At 43.6% G+C, this 15467-nt stretch overlaps 1 protein-coding gene across 1 annotated transcript in view; it reads right to left on the bottom strand.

The window, feature by feature from the left end:
- Nucleotides 1–15467, bottom strand: part of pi4kaa (phosphatidylinositol 4-kinase, catalytic, alpha a) — a 107068-nt gene that overhangs the window by 40750 nt on the left and 50851 nt on the right. Inside the window, exons 31-35 of the mRNA XM_080743222.1 lie at nt 11694–11821; nt 8969–9127; nt 7693–7844; nt 5266–5373; nt 4403–4623 (exon numbers count right to left, since the gene is read on the bottom strand). Coding sequence (XP_080599348.1) covers nt 4403–4623; nt 5266–5373; nt 7693–7844; nt 8969–9127; nt 11694–11821 — 768 coding nt within the window. The remainder of the gene's footprint in view (nt 1–4402; nt 4624–5265; nt 5374–7692; nt 7845–8968; nt 9128–11693; nt 11822–15467) is intronic.

Below are 15467 nucleotides of genomic sequence, written 5' to 3'. Positions count from 1 at the left end.
CGCTCTACAGCTCCGAGATGAGATACCCTACTGCATCGGTTGACGACAGAGTGGGAGGCCAATATAGAGCATCGCAGTGAGGTGTCGGAAGCAAGCTGGCCATTTACTTTTACCATAGGGTTTTTCATTATCAGCCACAAAGTCGTAGCAATTCAATGTACACTTACCACTAGGCTGGTGATTGTAAAATGGTTCTATATGCTCCTGTAGAACCCCCGAGTATGTATGCAATCACTCTAGTTTTAGTAAAAACACGTTTTAATCAAGATCGCACGGAGAAGAACTGCATTTCCCATACTGCTAAACATGTACATCCCGTGAAATCGGCGTCTGTGATTGGTCTAGCTTCTTCTTCTTTCACATATCTTGCGGTTACCGTGGAAGTAGCTACTACCCCCTGTCTGCCCGGCAGATTATTGCACTTCAGCAGAACTCCGTGAGCGAGTATCTTTCTTTTACAAATATGATGCACTATGTTAAGGATGACGATAAGAGCGTCCACAGAGATGACAATCACTACATTTCAGGCCATATGCTGGCCTGGATAACTAAACTGAGCGTGATTTAAGGGCTATATTTCAGGAAACAAGTGTCATTCGCAATGCATTCTGGGAGTGTAGTTTCCGCAATTTTAAAAATAATGATGTACACAGTCTTGTACCCTGCCTGCCTGTCTATGGAAGAAATGAATGGGGAAAACGCTTCCGATACCAGAGTGAGGACGGGGTGGGGCTTCAACTGCGATGCTCTATTTTATTTATTGTTGACGTTTATTCTTACCATTTTTTCCACACATCGTATCCAAAAGGTAAAAGGCCTGCTCTCTGGCGTTTTACATTTTAGCGGTCAAGAAACCTTTACAGACGGGTTGAAACAAGCTTTTAAAACGCTCTTTTAAGTCAGTCTGTGGCCAATCAACCTCTGCCCTCGCTCCTGTTATGGTTTTATTGGAAAAACAATATCACTGCATAGATAATAGCCTGGAATCTCAGTGTGGAACCAGCATTTCCAAGCGGCGGGTACAAAAAAATGCCTCTGGCGATAAAGCTGCCATACATTTGCATAATGGGCCTTGATTGGTTCCTCACTACTTCGGAGGGAGTGAAATCCAATCACAGCTGAGCGTTTCTTTTTCTTTTGCAACGGCCAAATACATGTAATTTTGGGGGTCCTTGACAGGAAAGTTTGAGAACCACTGATTTAGAAGAAGGTTTTAGAAGACATTAAGAATTGGGTCAAAAATATTCAAAGACTTTTCACAATTTTTCAAAAATAGCAGAGAGGTCGCAGCGAGGCACTGAGTGCTGCGCTGTGAGCTTGTATATCTGCTATTTTCTTAATAGTTAAAGCAAAAAATAATGGTTAAAATGGTTCAAATCTAAAGTGACACAGATTTGCATCCAGACCTGATTATTTAAACAGTTTAAATGCTTGTTTCAACCAGTCAGCAGGCAGGGAATTAGCCTGGTTAATAAACCAGACCGCACAACACCACCCCCTGGCGGTATGAGCAACGCCAGGCTAGCAGGGAATAGCTTTAGTTTTTGGATACAATGTGTGGAAAAAGGTAAGGATCAACAATGTTGGCCACCGTTGGTCAGTGTCATGCTCTGCCAGCAGTATACAGCAGAGGGCGAGGTTCCAAACGGGGCTAGGAAAAAAACACACATTTTTCAATTTAAATGTGCGTTTATCTTTCTTACCAAATGGAGGGGGCGGGTCGATGTGATGGATACAGTAAGTCATGCATTTTAATGACAAATTTGTGCTGTTCCTCACAGCAGGAAAAAGAGCATTAATAAAGACAGACACGATGGAAAGCAAAGCAAGTGACAGTAATGGGACAGTTGGAATGACAGAGGGTGGCACTTTGTAATGACTATAAACTGAAGCATTAGTTAAGCATGAGTAAATACTTCCCTGCAAGCCAAAAGATGTCATGATGATGTCATGATAACGTCCTCCGGTGACTCCGGTGACGTTTAGAACTAGGCCAGATAACAGCCCATATGGGGATGATCTTGACGTCATTACCCGGACATCATATGGACTTTTTTGTTTGAGAGGATTATTGTTATTATTTGTAATGTTAGTTGAACTATGAGCATATACGGTTATATTCTAGGACATATCTGACTAGTTATGATATTTATCTGGCCTCAATCGTACCCTCTTTGATTAATCCAGGACGTCCGTTTGCGTGGGCAGGATTTCATGTTGGTTGAAATCAGGTGAAATTCTAGGCCAGATCTGACTAGTCATGATCTGGCCCCAATCGAGACGTCACTGATAGGTCCTGGCCGTGCTTGCTGGGTTAATTCATCAAGAATTAATCATTTGTAAAGCATTATTCGTACATTACTAAGCATTAGTAAACACAGTTATAAACTTTTCAACTAAGCACTATTTAGCATTAGTTATGCATTTTCTATCTTACTGCTTTTATCTAATTTATAAATGCTTTATAAGGCACATAGTCCTGACCTTTAGACTGGCTCACAAAAAAAGACTTGACTAACGACAAGTAACTAGCTTAATAAATCGCGAGTTTGATTATGAATACCTTGAATTAAGTATGTATTAATGCTTAATAGTGTATAGTTATTATGACGTGCTACCAGAAAGGGATTGAATAATTCACCCACGGACTCATGATCTCAAGGTGCGAAAGCAACACAAAGCCACTTGGACAGTCCTCTTTGTGCCTGTAGCCATGAAGCTCCACAATCAAGAATCTCAAGACCTTGTGCTGTTCTGTTCTGGGATTACTGACTCCTGCTTGTCCATGGGACTACTGCGCTGTACGCTACAGAAAATGTCCATTGTTAATGAAAAAAACTAAATGTCATTGTTAAAAACTGGTGGCCCCCAGTTGACATAATCATTTTGTGGGGTCACAGCCTGAAACGTTTGAGAGCCCCTGATATACAGTACATCAACCTCTTATCCACTATATGTACATATACATAGATTGTAATTTTATTTATATTTATTCATAGTCTAGGGTCAGACTCTAAAGGTCTGTCCCCACCAAGCACTATCTATCACTATCATATAACCAGTAAGACTCCCTAATCGGGAGATAAGCGACCGTCAGGTAGCAGCGTGATTTGAGAGCAAAATCTGTAGGAACTGTGTCCAAAAATGTGTTTGAAAAAATCGGCCTGAAGGTGGCGCTATATGGGACAGATCCATGTTGAAGACATGAGTGTAGACCAAGTGTGCACCGATTTGAGTGATTTTAGGTCAAAATTTGTAGGAGCAGTGTCCAAAAATGTGTTTTGCAAGAATCGGCCTCATGATGGCGCTAGAAGAGGGTCATGTGAGAATTGATGGGTGGAGGTTGTGGTTTAGTAGGCAAGGAGTGTGTGTGCAAAATGTGGCATGGATCGGGGCAACGGTTGCAGAGATATGAGCAGGGCAAAAGTGTGACGTGTGACAGACTGACAGACTGACTGACTGACTGACTGACAGACTGACGGACAGCTGGTTGAGGTTTTGATAGTAACTGCGACCTGACGGTCGCAACAATATTGCTGTTCACCACTAGCGTCATTATAGTGATATGAACTCTGCCATCCACTTGAGTACCTGCTGTGTTTCATGCTTACTGCTGCTTATTGCTATGACACCTGAACTTCCCCCACATGCATCTATGCAGTCTAATCTTGAAAAGGCACAGGAAAGACAGAAAAGGAGATGCGTGAAGATGAAATGAGAGCAGTTCTTTGAGAGCGGGCCAGAGAGATGAAACGGGTGAAGTGAGAGCAGGTGTGCGAGAGGTGCCACTAGGGATGGGACGATATGAAAATGTCATATCACGATTGTTGTGACCAAAGAAATCACGATTTACAATATATTATCACAATAATCAAAATATGCATTCATCTATTATCCTGCAGGGGTGGAACATTTGCCAAACATAACAGATCTACAAGCTCACAACGCGACGCGTTGTGAGCTTGAAGATCGGCTATTTTTTGGGGCAAAGAGATTTGGTAGAGAGTGAAAAAAAAGACAGTATCAAGTAGGTCATTTCCAGGTTTTACCAATTCTAGAGGGTTTAAAATAAATGGTACTGGAAATACAGCTCGGCAAATAAAAGGTGAATTGATCCCAGTGCATGACGGAGGGCGATTTCACAATAAATTTAAATCTCTACGATACGATCATCGTGAGTGTTTTTTAATCACCATAAACAATAGCAATTATCGACCCATCCCTAGGACGCCAGAGAGATGATATGAAAACACAAGAGCGGAGCAGACAGTCAGACGCATGCATCAGCAAACAGCGACGTTGTGTGAGGATATAGTATAACAACAGCATCAAATTTGACAGGCTTAAAAAGACATGCTATACTGCGCCGCAGGGTGTTGTCCCCCACTGCGTTTCAGCTTACTTAAGAGCGATATCGGAGAGGTGCTGGACACGATAAGCGATCCGAATATGCCGGCAGAGAGGCTGCTGGGTGCCGGGGTGGTACCGAGCTCACCGGGGGGGACCAGCTGGCACGCCGCCAGGTACTTCTTGTCCGACAGGATGCTGGCGTAGAAGCGGATCATGATGCTGATGTCCTCGCGCAGGCGCTTGTCGCCCTGGGTGGGGAACTTTGGAGGGGCGCTGCAGGGGGAGAGAGAGGGAGAGAGAGAGAGAGAGAGGACGGACCCATGTAGACCAGGAATTATTCCATTGAAAAATAGCAGATCTACAAGCTCACAGCGTGGCACAGATTTTTTTTGCAAATCTTTGAATATATCCACCTGTTTCCGTGGGAATTTACTATAGAATTATGTGTGGGACATATCCGGAGAACAGCAGACATACAAGCTCACGTTGCGTCGCAGATGCGACCGTTGTGAGCTTGTAGATCTCACTCAGCTGCGACACCGCAACTGCCGCCCACCTGCTGTGCAAAGCACGATGGGAAGCTGGAAACTCGTGGATATATTTTTCATTGGAACTCAAATCTCTGCTTCTGGGTGGTCCCTGGAACAACATATTTTGAGACGGGGGTCCGCGGCCAAATACATGTCATTTTGGGGGTCCTCGACTTGAAAACGTTTGAGAACCACTGATTTAGAAGAAGGATTTAGAAGACATTTATAGAATCGGGTAAAAAAATATTCAAGAATTCAAAATTTGAATTTTCATGTTTTTTCAAAAATAGAAGATCTACAAGCTCACAGCGCGGCACTCGATGCCGCACTGTGAGCTTGTATATCTGCCATTTTTTCCAATGGACTAATTCCGTCCCCTCTTTACCTGAAATAATCGAAGGCAGTGGAATAGATCTTCTCTCGGAGGACGTTCCTGATGGTAGCGTTGGTGACAACATCAGAGTGCAGCAGAGACAGACCCAGAGTCAGTAGCCTGTGGTACACAGAACAACACATTGTATTAGAACAGACCCAGAGTCAGTAGCCTGTGGTACACAGTACAACACATTGTATTAGAACAAACCCAGAGTGGTATACCTGTGGTATAGAGCAACACATGGCATTGAAAACATGACCAAGGCAATGACCAACTAGAAGTAGTGCTCTTCCGAGCACAGGTCTCCACCAGGCCGTGCGTCCTGGTGGTGCTACTGTATAATAGGCCAATGTAAAAAGGGTGGCATATGTTCTTCACCTTAGATCTTTCATGGCAATCTGATGCTGCATGCATGATTTGAAGCATTGTGTTCCAAAAATGAGTTTTGCTAAAGTCTACCTGCTGGTGGCGCTATAACAGGCCAATGTGAAAAAGGTAGCATTTGTTCCTTGACCTAGTGGGAATATGTGTGGCAAATTTCACGGTAATCGCAAGCTGCGTTGATGATTTGAGGCATTTTGTTCAAAAACGGAGCAATCCTGCAAGCTTTGGAAGCCAATATTAGCCAATCAGGATGGAATATGAAATACAGACGGATCGGACTTGATCACATGACTATAGAGATACTGTGTACCGATTTGCGTGATCTTTGGATAAAATCTCAAGGAGTAATATCCAAAAATGTGTTTTACATAAGTCGGCCCAAAGGTGGCGCTATAAAAGGCTGATGTGAAAAATGCAGGGCAAAGGTTTATCCTTAGCCTCTAGGGAATGCGCTTACAAAGTTTGAAACTGATCGATGGAGTTATAGGTAAAACCACAAATCGGCCTGTTATAGCGCCACCATGAGGCTGATTTCAAAAATGTTAAGTGTCATTTCTTCTTCGACCTAGTGGGAACATTTGTGCGCGATTTCATGATAATTGCACTTTGCGTTTGGGATTTGAGGCATTTTGTTCCAAACGGCTCAATCCTACAAACTTTGGAAGCCAATCTTAGCCAATCAGGATGGAATATGAAAAATCGGACAGATCCGTGTCGATCACATGACTGTCGAGATACTGCCTACCGATTTGTAGGATTTTTGGACAAAATCTGTATAGTAGTGCACAGAAATGTGTCTTGCGAACATCGGCCACTAGGTGGCGCTAGAAAAAGCCCATTTGAAAAATTTAGGGCAGAGGTTCTAGATTGGCATCCAGGGAATGTGTGTGCTCACTTTGGCAGCGACCGGGCCAACGGCGACTGAGATTAGCTGCACACAAACTGCGAGGACGCACGGACGCACGGACACACGGACGGACGGACACACGGACGGACGGACACACGGACGGACGGAGGGGAAAACATACTCTCCCCCATGCCTTCGGCTGGTGGAGACAAAAATCTCCCATACCTACTGGGAGAAATACAACAAGCAGGCATTGACACTAAGGCTTGCCCACCTGCCCCCGGCAAGTAAATAAAACTTTCGGGCAGGTGAAATTGGTCTTCAGGTTGCCCGACCGGGCAAGTGCTCATTTGAGAGGGGACAAAACCGTCTATAAACACAACACCAGATATCTGTCTAAACACCTGAGCGTGGCCAACGCACTCTGTCTGGTCTGGTCTGGTCTGTGGAATAAGAGCACTGTTTACCTATAATGTGCTGTTTTTACTGTTGCTACACTTAAACATATAAAATAAGTGTGAAAACATAGGCATATTCAATCATACTGTAGCTATGTAGGTATTTAGACTTGGAGGTATTGAGATATGACATTTTGTCACACAGCCCCAGAAATTAAAGAAATAAGTGTTAAATTGTGCAGTAATTAAAATGTACTATCATCTCATAATGGACGATTTACTTTTCGGGCAAGTGGACAAGAACTTTGGGCAAGTAGAACATGACCTGTACTTGCCCAACGGGCAAGTGCCTCTGAGACCTTAGTGTCAACACCTGAATGTGCAAACACAGCAAGCAAGATTTGTGAACTGCTGCGATAAAAGGCGGCTAGAGAATGGAACGCAACCACCCTAAGAACTACAAACCACTGAGTGAACTCTAGACCTACTGCACATATAAACAGAGCTGCTACCTTTAAAAACATTTTAAATCTGAAGCTTTTTTTGTATACTATTTAAAATCACTTGTGTTTGTGTGTGTGTGTGGGCCTGTCAAAATGATTACATAATCGTCTAATCGCATAATCACATAATCACAATTGTTTTGTCATAATCGTTACCGTGTTGAAAAATGTTCATATATTTTCAAAGATTTTCAAAAATAGTGGAAATGCCAGATCCAACGCGTTGTGATCGGCATGTAAAATCGGCATGTAAAAGGTCCTAATCGTGACAGCCCTATGTGCGTGCGTGCGTGCGTGCGTGCACCTGAAGCGAGGTCCAATGGCGGCCACATGGCGGTTGAGGCTGCTCTTGGCTCCTCCCACGCTGAGTGACAGCGAGCGCTGCATCAGACTGCAGAAGATCTCCACCTGGTCCACACTGGAGTACTTGGCGATCTCGAACCTCTGACCCAGGAACTGCATAGAGGGATGGATGGATTAGTGTTGATTTCGTAGACTAAAGAACTATGATGAAAAATGGTGGTCGACTACCTTTTTTCCTATCGCATCATAAGAACTGTGTTCCAAACATAATGATCTCATTGACTCATATGACTCATATGGATATGAAGAAACAACTGATGGTGAGAAAATGCTAATGATACTGTCACCGAATTAGTTACATTTTCGCTAGAAACAGACTGTATGAAATATTAGTGACTGAAAACCATGCAGAGCCATGCAGAGCCACCTCCCCGACAATATCACGGAGAGCAGATAGACAAGCTTGTAGACGTTGTGAGCTTGAAATCAGCTATTTTCCGCAAGCATTCCGCAAGTCATCTATTACGACACCATAAAATGTTTTAGTCGACTAATTCAACTGTAGATTTAGTCGACTGAAACTAGACTATTTTAAAACATTTCAGATGCCTAAAATATGACTAAAACTAAATGTAATTGTATTCAATAAAACTAAATATGATGTTAAATTCAACACTGGGATGGATGAAGAGAAGCAACATCTCATACAGTACAATAATGAGGGAGCTCCAATCATCTCATTCCCCCCAGATTTGGCACAAACATGGGGACCATGAAAGAAGTGCAACTCTCTAGCCTCCTTCAAAACCGCCATAAGAGAGCACCTGTCTGCAATTTGCAACTGGTCCTACTGTAGACAGGTCTTCCAGTTTAGCTAAAAAGAAATCACACCCCACTGTTTTTCTGTAAATATACTTTTACTGCTCCTAGTATTGTCTTTATATGTCTTGATGAATTGAATACACAGGATCACAATGGAAACATGCCCTCGGGGCTTTTTGTGACATACTTCTATGTACTTTTTGCAAACTGTTAATTAAGTATTCAACCAATCACACACTTTGGGAAAGCGCATGGTATCGTGATGCTCCAAACGGACCAAAACAAACAAGGGTCACCTCACCTCTTATCATTTTTTAAGTGTGGGGTGTCTCACGGTAGCTGAGTACAGCATCTTGCAAAGGGCCTGGCCCTGGACAAAATACTTCCTAAACGGATCTCCTTGTGGAAACTTCTAATAAAGTCTTCAAACAATCAATCAAAACAAACACACAAACCTCTATCCAGATGTAGTGTGGAGTGACATCTGGAGGGCAGGGCAGAGGCTGGCTCTCCTCAGAGGCAGCCAGAGGGTCGGCCTCCACCTGGGCATCAGAGAACAGACCCATCTTCAGCTCCACCGTCATCTGCCAGGCGCCCGCCATCTCACGCATGAACTGCAACCACACACACACAGATACAGTAGATAGATAGATACCTTTATTATCCCAAGGGGGAAAATCAGTTGCCCAGAGGCAGCACAGCAGTCGTTCGTTCGTGTAGGACTACACAGGCAATTGAGACATCAGCCAAGAAGTGGTATCGTCATCCAGTTCAATTAGGCCACTGACTCCATGTGGTGATTTGAAGATTGGGCATTCGTCAATGATGTGTTCAACAGTCTGTGGTATTCCGCATTCACAGAGGTCAGTGGCAGACACTCCAATCATGTGCAGATAGTATTCGGTCTTAGCTACTCCAGAGCGAAGTCTGTTGAGATTGACCCAGGCATTTCTTGGTAAGTCGCACCCAGGAGGATTGGTTGAAGGAGAGTTGATGAACTTCCTCAACGTAGATGTTGACTTAGACCACTGTTTGTTCCAGTGGTCAAGGGTCCATCCAGGGTGTGGAGGGCTCGTGGTAAGGAGTCTCCTAGCTTCGGTGGAAAAGTGTACACAGCAGTATAAGGACATTTACAAAAGTTACAGAGAAGTAAGAAAAGAACAAGAAAAAAAACAAAACAAGAACAGAGTAGTATCAGATAAGTATCAGATACGCTTTCTCTGGTGTTTTTTGAATGGCTACTATTGGCTACGAAGAATACACACTACCTACTGTATACTGCGTATCACGGTAGAACACACCACTGGGTTGGAGTTTGGTCAGAGTCTCAGGCAGAAATCATTTGAGGGTTGGTTAGTAATGTCTGTGATGTCTGTCTTCATTTTAGCAGCAATTAACTTTTTCTCTGCCATTTTAAACATAGCCTGAACTCAGCAACTGCCAAATTGTCCTTACCTTTTAACGTTTGCACATGCATGCATCGCGCACGATCTGTGCATGTAACATGTACCAGCGTTGCAGACCGGACCACAGCTTTCGAAAAAAACAATCCCATTGGAAAAAGAAATATCCGCCACTGTTTACATAAAAACTCATGTAAAAAAAGGCTGAGCTGTGCGCTATGGTCCTGCGAGGGCACGTTTGCGCACATAGCAGACGATATGTGCACAGATCATATGCCAGGCGGGTAAAAGAATGATAACAGCTTCCAAATACAACAAAATCTGTGTGAAGAGAGACCATATTATAGCCGTGCAGGCAGCTTCCTTGTTTACAATGGACGATTGGGCCTTAGACCGGATACGGAAACCTAGATCCGGTCAAAACAGGAAATACGGCCGGATACAGTTAGGAGGCGGGCCTAAAGAGTCCGAATCGGCTATATACAGCGATCATACTTTTAATTGTTTCATAATGATTAAAGCTAATTACATTTCCGGGATCTACGGGCATGGCAGGGCGGTACAGCGGGAAATCTCCGGTTTCGACGGGGATAGCAGGAAATGTGTTAAGATGGGTAGAGTACAGTATACGTACAGGGACCTCCACTCCATGTATTTACTGGAGCAGTGAATGAGTTAACTCATACAGTGCCAGGCGACTTTTAGAGCAACTTTCTCACTATGGGCTTCCCTGCCAAGCGACTTTGGGCGACTTTTACTTAGAAAAAAAAATAATAATAATATATATATATATTTTTTTAAAATCTTTTTGGACCCCATTAAATCTAGTAAACATGATTTCAATCGCGATTTTGCATGTTCCACCCCCATACAACCCCATCTTTATACAGGGCAGCCATCTTTGTTTACATAACATGTAAAACATAATGGCTATTATCTCAAGAATGCCTGAACGGATTTCCAATCTTTTTTTTTTGTTTGAAAGCTGTGAACAGCCTGCACAAACATGGTGCATGATCTGTGCATGGGTGTGCATGATCTGTGCACTACAAATTACATGGAAGTCTATGGAGAGGGCTGGCACTAATGCCACTCGAGGGCATTTTTAATTGGCAGTAAGTGAGTTAAGGGTAGAGTACAGTATACGTACAGGGACCTCCACTCCATGTATTTCCTGGAGCAGTGAATGTGTTAACTCATCTAGTGCCTTTCGCGTGATGTCACGCGATAAGTACTAGAGTACGTATAGTGCCGAATGCGTGATGTCGCGCGAAAAGTAATATATTACTGTAACGGCGAGTAAAAATACCTAGTACAATGGCCGACGCTCCGGAGACGAAATCCGCGCTGATTTGTCATCATCACGGCTCCACGAGCACACAATAGTCATCCCATAACATTGAGGTGGACGGCCGATCTCATCTTTAATGTCCATTATCTCAAAACAACACTTTAGAAGCGAAGATGGAGGCAGATGCTCGCTTATAAAACACATGTATAAACGCTCCTATGCAATCCAGCATGGCACCACGTAAACAATGTTCGGTTCCGTCGCAGGATCCGATGACGTCAGACCGGAAGTACTTCCGGTCTAGACTTCTGGCCTTCAAAATAAGACAATGGCCGTTAATGGGGCCGGGAGGGGGCACTCTGGACCCCCTAATCCGTTAATGTCCTGGGCTCTGGATGAGTTAAGATGGGTAGAGTACAGTATACGTACAGGGACCTCCACTAGGGGGCAGTGAATGAGATAAGGGTAGAGTAACAGTATACGTACAGGGACCTCCACTCCGGTGCGCGCTGCCAGCAGCCACTCCCAGCAGGCGATGGCCGTCTCCATGCCGTTCTCTGTGAACATCCTCAGAGGAGACCAGCACAGGTGGTGCAGCAGCTGGGGGTCACATTCTATAGAGAAAGAAGAAGTACTGTAACACAGTGAACATCCTCAGAGGAGACCAGCACAGGTGGTGCAGCAGCTGGGGGTCACATTCTATAGAGAAACAAGAAGTACTGTAACACAGTGAACATCCTCAGAGGAGACCAGCACAGGTGGTGCAGCAGGGGGTCACATTCTGTACAGAGAAACAAGAAGTACTGTAACAGTGTTTCTCAAACTTTCACATCTCAAGGTCTCTCCTTAACTCTGACAGTGTACAGATGGAACCAAATGGACCCGTTAGGGTTCATTTGGTTCCATTTGCACACTGCCAGAGTTACAGACTTGTATGGGTCAATTTAGACCCCCCCATAGATAGATAGATACCTTTATAATCCCAAGGGGGAAAATCAGTTGCCCAGAGGCAGCACAGCAGTAAGTAAGTAAGTAAGGTTCTTTACAAAGTTACAGAGAAGTAAGAAGAAAAAATAAATAAAACAAGAACAGAGTACAGTAAAGAGCAAGGTACATCAAGAGAGTGAACAAATTATATATATATATATATATATATATATATATATATATATATATATATATATATATATATATATATACATAAAGTGTCCTTAAGCACAACTATCAAAATAGTAGAGTGTCCAAATCAAAGTGACCATAGCAGTCAATGCTAGTTAGTGCAACTAGCAATGACTAGTATTTTGCATAAAAAAGTACAGTTCCAAAACAAAGTGACCATAGCAGTCAATGTTAGTTAGTGCAACAAGTATCTCACTGTCATGTCAAACACAAGCAAAAATACTCAAAAACTACTAACACAACCTAATAGTGCAGTGTCAAAAAATCAGAGCGAGAAAAAAAACAACTCGAAAGGAAAAGAAACTAGAAAGGGTGTCACAGCCAGACACACATGAGCACCCTCCCTGGAAGGTCCTTAGAGGTCAGAGTCAGTACAACTATTGTTCCGTCATCCTAAAGGAACCCACGGAGTCCCAGGGATCCACTTTGAGAACCACTGATGTAACACATTCTATAAGAGAAACAAGAAAACAGCAGCTGAGGGTCGGGGGGGGGTTCAAGGTTGGGTGAAGGTAACACCTTCCCACTTTACATTTTTGAGGAGGTATTGTTTCTATATGATTATGAGCTTAATCTATTTCTGCTGTATGCCCATGTGTAGAAGTCACTGTTTATTTAAAGACGGGGTGCCATGACCCCCCCCCCCCCCCCACACACACACACACACACACACACACACAAAAAAAAACATGATTACAGCTATTATGATTATACTAGGAGGAAGATGTTTTCCAAAGAAGTGTACAGAAAGAGTTAAAATTAGGTTGTTATGTGGCCACACCCATCAGTTCATTGGTATGCGTGGTTGTCATGGTGGGTGGTGACCCAGCTGAAGTTAGCCGCACCCACAGTGTTGGGTGAATGGTAAAAGGGGAGGGGATGATTATATGATGTCAGTCTATCTGTGTTTTTGGATCGGCACTTTTGAGCCACAAGTTGGCAGCCTCGAGGAAGAAACCCAAAATACAAAGGGAATACAGAGTTGCTCATAACAATCACACCAGGGGGTCTAATGAAATACTGTCAACCTCCTAGACACATGAAAACCAGAAAAAGTACAAAACTATGGCACCACCTCTTTAAGCATTGAGTTTGGGTGCCAACAGCTGAGTGGTTAAGGTGCATTGTACTTAGGCTCTGACGCGAGAAGTGGCATTACAGCACAACGCTAACTGTTTAACACATTCAATGCCAAGTTCAACTTCAGCTGTGCACTTGGACTGCCGGGATTTCACTCATCTTTGAGGGACAATTGCGCATTGATGGTGGTGCGTTTTTTTCTCCCAGTGTCAACATGTCAGTTAAAAAACATTTAAGTGTTATTGGAAGTTGTAACACTTAAATGAAAGTTATTTTTTGCTCCCAAATATGGAGATGACTGACTGGTCACATTTCCTGGTGAAGATATGCACTCCACTGAGTACATGCCACCTTTTTAGTTTTTATTTAGAAGTATTTCCATCAGTCATGGCTGCCAGTTCCCACCTGATGTCCTGTGGGAGTTCAGTCTGCTCCAGATCGTACTGAATAACTGCCAGCTTGCATAACATCTTCAGACTAGGACTCAAGTCTAAGATAAACAGGTCAGCACTGCATCCTCCAAAGAGGAAGATACAATCTCCCACCATGCAACAGCAGCCAGCAATCATCATTACTGGGCCTTCCAGCTTGGGCTTAACCTCCTTCCAGGAGAAGGTCTCTGGACTGAATTTCCACAGATCTTTTAAGTCTTTATAGTTACAGTTCAAACCACCAAGGATGTACAGCTCTCCATTGTATTCAAAGGCTGAATGAGTACTGCGTCTTTCCGGAAGAGGCTGTGCAGAAGGCGTGTTCAGCCAGCAACTGGTCTCTGTGTCAAACACTCTGATGGTGTTGTCAAAGTCCGGATAGCCCCCAAATACAAACATCTTTGTCCCGATGATGGTGGAAGAGTGATATGATGAAGCAGGTGCTGTAGTGCCTCTGGTGTTAATTAAATACCAGATCATTGTGGTCGTGTCAAACTTGTAGGTGTCATTAGTCCGTCCAGTCAGCTGGGTCCATCCTCCGTGGATAAACATGACCTTGTCCAAGACACAGGCCGAGTGGTTCTCCCTCCCCTCTGGAACAGTCCCAGAAACCCTGGGTTTGAACCATCTGTGGGTGTCGACATCAAATGCATAAAGTATATTGCAGTAACCTGTGTTAACCAGACCTCCCCACATGTAGATGGTATCTTCTACCAGCACAGCAGTGTGGAACCGCCGCATGCAGGGAACTTCAAGGGGACGTTCTCCTCTTCTAGTTGCCACTGGGGGCAACATCCTCCATCTCAGAGACACTGTGTTGAAGATGTACACGTTGATGTGATCCTTTAGAGGTTCACTAGAGTGACCTCCAAATGAGTACAGCTTGTTCCCCACAGCCACTGCAGCCTGATGACGTACATCTTTTGGTTTTCCTCTCACATTCACCGTCCAGCACAACATTTGACACAGCTGCAACACTTTGCATAAGAACTGATCTTTATGTCCCACTCTGGAAATGATTGGTGTTTATAATGTGCGCCACCATTTATATTGGATGCCAGTCTATGAGTTCAGTAATCTATGACGTCATTAGTGTGTCATCATCCATATTTGGACTATGGACTGTACTCTGTGTGTGAGCCTGTATACATCGCGAATGACTGCCAAGAAAAGAAACACTAGGGTCAACGTGGTTAAAGATAACAAAGTACGAATTATCGAATTTTAATTGAACTAATAAAAACCGAACCTCAGAACCATGGATGGTTTTGTACTTTACCAAGCTACTTTGTAAAAAAAAAGAAAAAAAACACCATTTTACCCATTAAAACATAAGCAAGTTGTGTTTAAGCTCTTACTTTTTCTCTCTTTAAAACGGGGTTGGGAGTTTCAATTCGAGGGTTGGGAGTTGGGAGTTTCAATTCGAGGGGTGATGGGATCTGTTTTGGAAAATCCAATCGGAGAAGTTTGTTTCATTTTTCCTTTCTCTGTCAACGTATGTCGGAGTTGCATGGATGATGTAAGACTTGGTGACCGCGTCGCGGACGGGCTGATCTGGTCTCGACCTAAC

The sequence above is a fragment of the Nannobrachium achirus genome (assembly GCF_963921795.1).
Source record: "Nannobrachium achirus genome assembly, chromosome: 15".
NCBI lineage: Eukaryota > Metazoa > Chordata > Actinopteri > Myctophiformes > Myctophidae > Nannobrachium > Nannobrachium achirus.
This window is presented reverse-complemented; position numbering and strand designations above follow the sequence as displayed.